Here is a 10,784-nt window from a genome sequence, read left to right on the forward strand (position 1 = left end):
AGCAAGGACATGACACAAAGACCTCATTCCACGCCGCCATCAGACACTCACACCTAACCCTAGCCAAGGCCAAGGCAACCCTATCCGCACGCCCCGACCGCCTCCCCGGCGCCGAAAAGCAGCCGGCGGTGGAGGGGAACAAGCAGTGTTGTGAACCACTGTCATTTTTCAGTTTTATCTGTTTGGGCCCTTGCTCATCTACATGAGCAAACCAGCCTACTAATCCTTTTGCACTTGTCTACATGTGTAGGTGTGGGTGGGTGGGCATCCATGAGGGAGGCTAATGTCGCATCGCCGGAGCAAGGACATAACAAGGAGACCTCATTCCATGCCGCCACCAGACACTTACACCTAACCCTAGCCAAGACCAAGGCAACCTGGTCCGCACGCCCCTACCGCCTCCCCGACGCCGAAAAGCACCAGGCGGCGGAGGGGAAACAGGCAGCGCCGTGAACCGCTGTCATTTTTCAGCTCCATCTGCTTGGGCTCTTGCTCATCCACATGAGCAAACCAGCCCACTAATCTTTCTGCACTCACTTGTCTACATGTATGTGTGGGTGTGAGTGGGTGGGTGGGCATCCATGAGTGAGGCCAATGTCAGCTTCAAAGCCCATCCCATGCGCCCAATTCAGCTGCCCCCCTGCCTTTTGCGTTTGTCATCTCCCCTGATTATTCTCCCCAGCATGAGATCCATCTCCACTTTTGCATGGTGGTCTGCCAACCAGCACACATGGCCATGGGAATGGGGATCGGATGGGATGGTGGCATAGCAGATAGAGAAATTTAGACACACACAGCTCCCAGGAAAAAAGGACGAGCGAGCAGCAAACAACCCCCCTTTCCCCTCGGCCTCGGATACCCACCCCCACCCCCACCCCCCGCCCGAGGTCCAGTGGAGCCGCGCACTGAGCCCGCCCCCGACCACCCTCTCCCTCTCCCCTCCCGTCGCCGCCGCCCCCTTCCCCCGCCGGCGCGCTCTCCCCCCTCCGCCGCCGCCGCCGGACCACGCCCCCCGCTGCCGGTCCGACTCGATCCGGCCGGCCCCGACCCGCCAAGCCGCGCCGGAGATCGAGGAGGGCTCGCCCGAGGCCCCGCGGCGACCGGGGCCCCCGGCAATTCCGCCGCCAGTGAGGCGCGGAGGAACCTCCCCTCGCCCGCCCGTGCTCCCTCCCTCCCTCCCTCCCGCCCCGCTCCAGGGAAGGAAGGGAAAGAACGCATCTTGGAAGGACGATTTGTCCGTCCGTCCTCGTCGCCGTCCCCCAGCCGGTGCGGTGGGTCGGCTCGCTCGCCCTGCTCCGCTCACCTCAGCTCACCTCAGCTCACGGGGCCGGATTTGGTGTGGCGGTGCGGGTGCGGTTGGGGTGCGAATTAAAAAAGGGCGAGGAGAGGGGGAGTGGTTAGTTCTTCCCTACTCCTGGCCGCTTGCAGCGGGAGCGCTAGCTGCTTCGTTGTCCCGCTCGTGCCATTAAAGGCGTCCCCTTCCTCCCTCCGCCCCCCTCTCTCTCCCCGGTGGTTGGGTTCTCGGAAGATCTGCGGCGGTTCTCGGCAGGGGTTTGGGCGGATTCGAGGAACAAGACGGGGGCCGGGTCTGATTCGCCGTGGTATTTATGTGCCATGAGGAAGCTCTTCTTCTCCGAGTTGACCTCCTGCAAGGAGACCAAGCTGCAGTCCGCCACCCACTCATGGCTGCCCATGGACAAAGGCAAGCTCTCCAAGTTCACCGGCCACTCCAGCTCCTCCTCCTCCATGTAAGCCTTCTTCCCTCCCCAATTTCCTTGCTGCAGGTGCTCTGTTTCCTGCTGAATTTTGTTCTCCTTGGTTAATTAGTCTGGTCTTAGTGTGGCAGTGAACATCAAAATTCAGATTTTTAGCGCTGCTAGTTGTTTTCTGGTGTGAAGAGCCGGTTGACTCAAATCTCTCCCCTTGTCTTTGCGATGCAGAGAATCTCTGATGAAAATGCCGGAGCCGCCGGTCCTCCCGCACTTCAAGCCCGCTGACTACGTCGACATACTGGCCCAGATTCACGAGGAGCTGGAGTACTGCCCTCCTGACGAGAAGTCGTGCCTGTACCTGCTCCAGTTCCAGGTCTTCCGCGGGCTTGGCGAGGCCAAGCTGTCGCGAAGGAGCCTCCAGGCTGCCTGGGAGAAGGCGAGCACGATACACGAGAAGCTCATATTCGGGGCATGGCTCAAGTACGAGAAGAGAGGGGAGGAGCCGATATCCGACCTTCTTGGCTCGTGCGGCAAGTGCTCTCAAGAGTTCAAGCTGCTGGATTTCGTCTCGCAGATCTCCGCCGAGTCGCACGGGATAAGCTATGACGACGAATCTGATGAGTTCCAGGGCTCCCCGGTGGTTCATTTCCGGATAAGGGATGACATGATTGCCTGCGATAGGCGGAAGCTTGCGGCCTTGTCAACTCCACTGTATGCGATGCTTAACGGTGGGTTTAAGGAGTCACATCTTGAGGTCATTGACATGTCTCGTAATGGCATCTCCCCTATTGGCATGCGGGCCATCAGTAAATTCAGCCTGTCAGGAAGACTACCGTATTTGTCAGCAGAATCTATCTTGGAGATGCTTGATTTTGCTAACAAGTTCTGCTGTAAGGGCCTCAAGGATGCCTGCGAGCAAAAGCTTGCTTCTTTTGTTTCTTCCAGGCAGGATGCCATAGATTACATGGAGTGTGCTATTGAGCTGGGCTGTTCCATCCTTGCCGCGTCATGCTTGCAGGTGCTCCTGAATGAGCTTCCAGAATGCTTGAATGATGAGCAAGTGGTTCGGATATTCTCCTCTGCGAATAAGCAGCAGAGATCCACTATGGCTGGCAATGCATCTTTCTCCCTATATTGCCTTCTTGGTGAAGTCTCCATGAGCATCAGTGCAACGTCAGATGTCACCGTAAGCTTCTTGGAGAAGCTGGTTGACTCGGCATCGGATTCTAGACAGAAGCAGTTGTCCTTGCATCAGCTGGCTTGCGTGAGGCTGCTAAGGAAAGATCATGCTGAAGCGGAGCGCCTGTTCAATGCCGCCTTTACCGCTGGTCATGTCTACTCGGTAGTGGGGTTGGCTAGATTGGCCTCTCTGAGGAGCAATAAGCATTATTCTCTCAACTTGCTTGACTCTGTGATGTCATCTCGCTGGCCTCTTGGGTGGATGTATCAAGAGAGAGCCCTATATCTGGACGGTGATAGCAAGCTGGAGAATCTCAATAAGGCTACTGAACTGGATCCTACCCTTACATACCCCTATATGTTTCGAGCTGCATCTTTGATGAAAAGGCAAAGTGTTGAAGCTGCCCTGATGGAGATTAACCGGATCCTGGGGTTCAAGCTGGTCCTGGAATGCTTAGAGCTAAGGTTCTGTTGCTACCTTGCTCTAGAGGACTACAGAGCTGCCTTATGCGATGTACAGGCAATCCTCACGCTTGCTCCAGATTATCGTATGATTGGTGGTCGGGTGGCTGCGAAGCAGCTGCGTACACTTGTGATGGAGAATGTAGAGCAATGGACGACTGCTGATTGCTGGATGCAGCTTTATGATCGGTGGTCCTCTGTGGATGATATTGGATCCCTCTCGGTCATATATCAAATGCTGGAGTCAGATGCTGCTAAGGGAGTACTCTACTTCAGACAATCTTTGCTACTTCTCAGGTAATTTAATTAATTTATGTTATTGCAGAGAATAATTAATAGCTGGCATAATGCAGTTGTTAGTCGATCAATAATTAACATTGTAGATGCTACATCACATGGTCTGCATGCCTGGCATGTCTTGGGAATGCTAATTCAGTAGATGGCTGATCATAGATCAGCATAGTTGCACATGCCTCCTCCATGATCTAATTCTTTGGCAGTATATGTTAGGACTAATGCAATTGTCCTTGGTTCTTTTTCCAGATTAAATTGTCCTGAGGCTGCAATGCGCAGCTTGCAGCTTGCTCGCGAGCATGCGGCAAGCCAGCATGAACGACTTGTTTATGAAGGATGGATACTGTATGATACTGGCCACTGCGAGGAAGGATTGCAGAAAGCGGAAGCATCCATTGCCATACAGAGATCATTTGAGGCATTCTTTCTAAAAGCTTATGCTTTAGCTGATTCGAGTCTTGAGCCGTCAACCTCAGCAACAGTCGTATCGCTTCTTGAAGATGCATTACGGTGTCCCTCAGATAGACTTAGGAAGGGCCAGGTAAGACTTTTCTACACCTCTTTCTCAGATCCGCCTGGATAAACATTCCTATGCATGATAAGGATTTGCTGCCTTGTTTCTCCTGTGACATATTGCTATATAGAGATCCACAGATCTTATACCGTAAATACTTATGTAGCAAAGAAGAGTTTTGTCCCAGGCTCGCAAATTACGGAGTGGAACTTTGTTGACTTTTCTACCTATTCCTTTTGTGTAGTATATGCATGTGCATTTCCTCATTTGTTAAATGTATAGGTGACTCTTTATGATTCAGATCAGGTGTTGCTATACATAGCCCTTGTTAGGATGTCATATTCGTTGTTGCATTGAGTAATGGGAATGGTGCACTTACCATTAAAAAATGGTTGTCCTGGTGCTCCTAACATGGCAACTCGTTAACTGGTCTATTGAGGGTACTCCAAGAGTGATTTGATTTCTTGTCAAATGGATATCTTCTTGTCTAAGTTAGAGCATGCCATACCATCCAGGGTATAGAATGCCATTTTTCCCATATGGAGTGGGTTGTTGGCTTCAGTAGCTACTCAGATGAATTTCATCATTTTTGTAATCATCTTAGCTACCTGCCTTTGTTCTTTGCTGCATGAATTAAGCTACTTAATTGAAAACTGTTTCTTTAGCACAGCTAGATCCAAGTTCATATATAGATGATTCTGTAACTTTCTAGGCTGAAATGTCCAGACAAGAAGCATCTAACACATATATTTGTTTCACATCTTACAGGCTTTGAATAACCTTGGGAGTGTTTATGTGGATTGCGGGAATCTAGACTTGGCAGCTGAATGCTACATTAACGCTTTAAAGATTGGCCACACGAGAGCTCATCAAGGCCTCGCCAGGGTTCATTTCCTTAGGAATAACAGGACCGGTGCATTCGAGGAAATGACCAAGCTGATAGAGAAGGCCAGGAGCAATGCATCAGCATACGAGAAGAGGTCTGAGTATTGTGACCGGGATCTAACAAAAGCTGATCTGCAGATGGTCACCAAACTTGACCCCCTCCGGGTCTACCCCTACAGATACCGTGCTGCTGGTAAGCGCTTGTACCTGCCTAGCATATCTAGTTTTAGATCACCAGTATCAAAGAAGGTTGAAACTTTGAATATAAAATTCTGGTCAAAGTAGTTCAATTTGTTATTGGTTGTAGCTCATCTGCGCCCAACTCCCAGAGAGGGTTTGTTGGCACTTTAACAAACCAACTACCCAGTTCCTAACATGGGCTAGTAATAATTCAATGTTGTTTGCCATATTCTATGCTCAACCTGATCAGTTGGTGTAACAACCACATATTTCATTTAGTTCCTGAATTAGCTCATCTGTTTAAAGTTCTCATGCCCCCTTTATGCTGATGTGAACTCCTGTATGATCTGGTCCTCAGTTCTGATGGACAACCACAAGGAGAAAGATGCCATCTCAGAGCTGACCAAGGCAATCGCCTTTAAGGCGGACCTGAACCTGCTCCACCTGCGTGCGGCCTTCCATGAGCACGTGGGCGACATCTCAGGCGCCCTCCGGGACTGCCGTGCAGCACTTTCCGTGGACCCCAACCACCAGGAGATGCTCGAGCTTCATCACCGGGTGAACAGCCAAGAACCCTGAGCCCGTTGTTGTACATACAGGAGGGGCTCCCATAGCGAAAACCCATACCAGTGTATGTTCTGTACCATACGCAGCAAGCAGTAATTTTTAGTTTTGATGGTGTCTAGTGCGGCTGTAAGGATTGTGATCATCAAAACGACTAAAATTAAGCCACGTGCTATATGGAAAATATTACATTCCACCTGTGTCACTTGGCTACACTAACTGGGCAATAGGCTTCAGCATGCAACAATACACTGCATACTGCCGATTGAACCGAAGGCCTGGCTGTTGTGTTCTTCAGTTTTTGGACTGCTGTAAGATCCACTTCATTTGTGTTAGTACTTAGTAGTGAATCTGTTGCGACATGCAATTTGATATGTCCATTGTGTAACCATTTTCGTACTTTGTAAACTGCTGAATAGCACTATTAGTTGATCCTCAGGCTGCAGATGTAAAGATAGTCCATGTAGTTGTCTTTGTGTGATTAACTATGGTTAGGGCCTGCAAATTGGATATCATTTCTGATTATCATGGTCGGTAAACTGGTAAATAACACTACTAATAGTTGCATATGGTTGAAGACTGGAATGATCTGCATGAGTTGGTTACCACTGCATGTTATTCCCCTGATGGACAGGTACAGTTATTTTCTTGTTAGTGAACATGTGTACTTTGTGTAGTGGCCATGAAACTAGATGAGCTTATGTTATATTTCTCTGTTACTTTTGAAGGTTGCAATGGTGGCCTGGTGGGATCTCACAAGGGAAGCTGCCATTTATTTGATACAACTGGTATGCCACTCTAATCATAGTTAAACTCGATGTTCTTTAAAATTAAGTAATAGTAGGCTGATATAAGAAAGCATCAACGTATAGACATGTAGTAACATTATCTAGTGTTTGATTCTGTTGATGACTGCCGAAAAGAAGCTTCAGTACAAAAGTATCTAAGAATCGGGAACAAGAAATCTGGCCAGAAGAAAATTACTGACTTCATGTGCATGATTGTGCAGTGCATGCATTTTAGGAAACTTAATACTTCATTAAGAAACATTCATGCTTAGCCTTCTCAAGATCTGGACTCTAAAATTCAGGTAACGTGATGCCACCAATACCACCTAAGCATCTGTATCTTGCGCTGCAGTTTGCTCAAGGAAGCTCCTGGCAAGTCCTGACCACTTCTGCAGATTCAAGAATCCGTGTTGTTAATGGCTATGGGCTTGTTCACAAATTTTTAAAGGTAATATTTCGTTCTCCTCCCATTATAAATTGTCTTCGATATGTTTGCTGATCAAAATACAGTTTTATTTTTTGCAAATCCAGAACACATGAACAATGTTATTCTGTTTAATGCAATTTGCGCTGAGCTGTTTCCCTAGGAGGAAATAAGCATGTTGGGGCTGCCCAGAAAGCGCGCGCACACACACAGAGGAGAGCACACAGGGAGATTTGGGGCTCCGCACGACTCATGTCTTTTCACTGTTTCTTTCTTCTCACTAACAAATGAACCGGATACAAGTACAATAGCCTAAATACTGAAACATGCAACGCACCAAGCCACACTGTGGCCTGATCTTAAACTCACTCTCCACTAGCTAGCTACATGCACGCACAAGTTCTCCACTTGTGCAGCATCTCCGCAATGGCTGCACAAGCCAGCCAAAACAGCATGCATTCAGCCGGCTGACACTAACAACCTCCATGCAATCTAGCTAACTAACACAGGCATACATGGCACTTGCACGTCCAGGCTGCATGTTCATTGGGTGCATTGGGGCCATTCCGGGTCCACTGAAACACGCGCCTACACAAAATGGCTCCAAGAGCACTTGCATGGTTGCCCTCGGCTACTAACTTGCGATGTGCTCACGTCGCTGCCGCTGCACAGGCTTCTATCTCTGCTTCTCCTGATGCTGATCAGCCCTTGTCATGAGGCAACACATGCAATTTTCCTTGAACCTACTAATGAAATTGTATGACAATGAAGCTATGCAATACAAATAAACTTGAACTAGACCTATACAACAAGGTTATCTCTAACAGAGCAATGCAGTAGTGTTAGTTTGGGCCTTTGCATTCATCTCTGTTTGATATTTTCAACAGGGGTTCAGCAATACCAGAAGCCAGATCTCAGCTTCTGTAGCTCCAGAGTGTAAATTTGTAGTCTGTGCAAGTGAGGGCTCCCATGTGTTAATGTGTATGTCTGGAGACATGGCAACAGTCCCCGTCCAAGCAGAAGCAGGAGTCCATGATGTAGCTGTCCAACTCGCATGCCCAGTATCATTTGAGCGTCGTAGCAGCAGGCAGCCAGACACAGCGATTCAGACGGTGCAGTGAACTCTGTCCCTGAAGCTCCTGTACAACACGGTGAGCATGAACCGAATGGGGCTGCTCACAGATGCATCAAGAGCCCAGTTCGCGAAGCTGGTTCAAAGCAAAAACACCAGCAATCATCCAGTTGAAGCACTGTCCCCATCCTTGCCCGACGAACAACCACCGTCTGCCAAGAGCAGTCGTAGTCGTGGCTGTCCAGCGCCTGTCCGCGTGGGGTTTGGTATTTGTCACCTCAGGACGAGGAGAAATCAGAGTGTTCCTGAATTCTGGTTTCCCTATTCGAGTGTAAGAGCGTGGAGCTGTTGGTTTCTTTACTGTATAGTTATCTTTTATTTCTTCACCAGTTCACCTAGAATCTCAGCTATTTGGAAGTTCTGGGGACTGGTTAGCATGCTACGTTTTTCTAGTTTGGTCAAAATTTGTCTTGTTACATAGTAGTATTGTTACATAATATTTCATTCATTTTTTTTTTGTGTGTATCATGATGTTTCTTTTAGGACTTTGATAACTGGCGAACATCAGATTTGTTTTTGATGGGGTACGCCAGATTTTCAAGCATGACAAATGAACCTTTTGTTATGGCAATTTCCATGTTCGTTTTTTTTGCTGGAATTTGCCGTGATTGTTAAAAGAAATTGCCAAAAAAGTGTGATTTGCCATGCTTAGCCAGTGAACTTCATATTTTTTAACATTTCTGTCCTTTTATGTGCAGGTAAAATGAGAGGGTACTTGTCAGATGTTTATCTACTTTTATGCGGTTTCTTCATTTTTTGGGCTGTATCTTTCGTCGTGTATACTAGTAAAATAAGAGACTTGTTAGATTTTTATGTGGTACAGTTTTTATTGGGTTTCGTCGTGCTTGAGGATGTATCTTGATGTTTCGTCGTATATCAGCAAAATTGGGACGCATGAATCACTGAACACATTCAACGGTGGATCGAGGCATGTCATGTAGTTTGCGTGGTAGAAAAATGACCGTTGAAAGTTTCTCTGTTTTGAGATCACTCTGTTGAAAGTTGTCTCTGTTTTGGTGCCTTGAGAGCTCACTCCCGAAACCACACCGTTCTTTCTACTGTCGATGCAAGCCTCTCTGTAATTGTGTAGTTATAGCAGCCACTACATTTATTTGTTCTTTCCTAGTGTAAGTTCATGATGAAGATAACATTTCGTAGTTCCCCACTGTTTTTTCTTGCCAGTGACCAATAATTGAGCAACCACACCATATAACCATTTATTATTGCAAATATATAAAATATTATATCACTTCACGGACCGAGTTACATACTTAAGTCCTCCTCCCTGCTGCTACACGACTGATCATGGTCCATTGGTTCAAACAATAATCGCCACATCATTTATACCTAAGCATCAGAAGAAACACTGCAGACTGGTACGTACATTCCTAGCTCAGGAGACAGACACACTGCAGACTGGTAAAAGTAAGCAACTAGCTGACCGATCGAGGCTGCGATGATAGAACAGGAGCCTCGAGCGCGCCGACCGACATGACGACGCCGATCATCAGTTGCCGGCCTCCGGGGGTGGCGGTGGTGGCCAGGTGAGCTCAAGGCCGCCGAAGTCCTCCCATGCGCCGGTGGGCGCCGCGAGCCCGTCGTAGAGCCCGAGGTCGAACTGCGGCAGGAAGGCGGGGCCGCCATCGGTGAGGAACGGGAAGACCGGGAGCGGGGGGAGCGTGTCTTGCTCCTGCTGGTCCGGCTGCGGCGAGCCGGAGGAGGGCGTGTGGGGCTCGGCGGAGGGCCTGCGGCGCTTGCTGCTGCTGCCGGAGCCGCGGCGGCAGGCGCCGCCGACGGGGACCTTGCGCAGCGTGCCGCCGTGCGTCCAGTAGCGGCGGCAGGTGCGGCAGTAGTGGCGCGGCTGTGCCGTGCTGTAGTTGTTGTAGTAGCAGAACTTGGTGTCCGTGGAGCTGCACCGTGGGCACTCCAGCTTCGGCTGCTCGCTCTGGCCGTTCTTCTTGCTCACCGCGCTCTCCTGGACCTGATCACCACAGTTCACCAGACGCGCGCGTCAGTACGTACGTTGCTTGCCGGAGAATAGACAGAGTGAGCAGTGAGCAGAGACTGACCTGCGCGAGTGATTGCTCTTGCTCAGCAGCGTCGTGGGCGGAGTCGGCGGCGAAGGGGCGCTTGGCGCCGGCGGAGGCTGGAGCCATAGTGTGCCGTGCGGGCGGGGCAGCGCATGCCGTGTCCGGCCCGGCCGGCTTAAAACGAGACGAGCTGCGGGCGCGCGTGGTGATCACCAGCTAGCTAGCTCTACCCGTAGCTAGGCAATTAGCCAGGAGAGGGATGGAGAGAGCGAGACGTAGCGGTCAGTGTGAGCTGGATGGGCGGCAAGCGGCGGCGGCAATCAGATGATGGATGGATCGACGGGAGCGGTTGGTCGTGGGCTACTAGTAGTGGTAACCTATGCGAGGCCGTGTGCCCATGGGGTGTCCTATACATAGAAGCCGGCGCGGCGGCGGGTCCCGCGGTGATGCGGCATGGACGTACGGCCGGAGAACCTGATGCTCTCCTTGCGTCCGAATGCAGCTTCCTCCACCGTGCACAGTGCACCCGGCCGCGTCGGCGTCAGCGTCGCGTTCTATCTATGTCTGTGTGGCACGGTGCACCGGCGACGCAGACCCGACGCGCACGGCCATGCCGTATT

At 50.0% G+C, this 10,784-nt stretch overlaps 2 protein-coding genes and 1 pseudogene across 2 annotated transcripts; 2 read left to right on the forward strand and 1 right to left on the reverse strand.

Moving 5' to 3' along the window:
• The first annotated feature begins 899 nt into the window (after positions 1-899).
• Positions 900-5,984, forward strand: LOC123047414 (ETO1-like protein 1). The gene is made up of 5 exons (XM_044470963.1): positions 900-1,748; positions 1,941-3,650; positions 3,897-4,188; positions 4,930-5,239; positions 5,585-5,984. Exons 1-5 carry the CDS (start codon positions 1,615-1,617, stop codon positions 5,803-5,805), a joined length of 2,667 nt encoding a protein of 888 aa, XP_044326898.1. The 5' UTR covers positions 900-1,614; the 3' UTR covers positions 5,806-5,984.
• Positions 5,985-6,358: 374 nt separating this feature from the next.
• On the forward strand, positions 6,359-8,597 carry LOC123039665 (uncharacterized; annotated as a pseudogene).
• Positions 8,598-9,326: 729 nt separating this feature from the next.
• LOC123047416 (dof zinc finger protein 4) lies at positions 9,327-10,562 on the reverse strand. The gene is made up of 2 exons (XM_044470964.1): positions 10,204-10,562; positions 9,327-10,115 (listed from the first exon to the last, which is right to left on the reverse strand). Exons 1-2 carry the CDS (start codon positions 10,288-10,290, stop codon positions 9,642-9,644), a joined length of 561 nt encoding a protein of 186 aa, XP_044326899.1. The 5' UTR covers positions 10,291-10,562; the 3' UTR covers positions 9,327-9,641.
• Between the last annotated feature and the right edge of the window lie 222 nt (positions 10,563-10,784).

The sequence above is a fragment of the Triticum aestivum genome, chromosome 2B (genome assembly GCF_018294505.1).
Source record: "Triticum aestivum cultivar Chinese Spring chromosome 2B, IWGSC CS RefSeq v2.1, whole genome shotgun sequence".
Lineage (NCBI taxonomy): Eukaryota > Viridiplantae > Streptophyta > Magnoliopsida > Poales > Poaceae > Triticum > Triticum aestivum.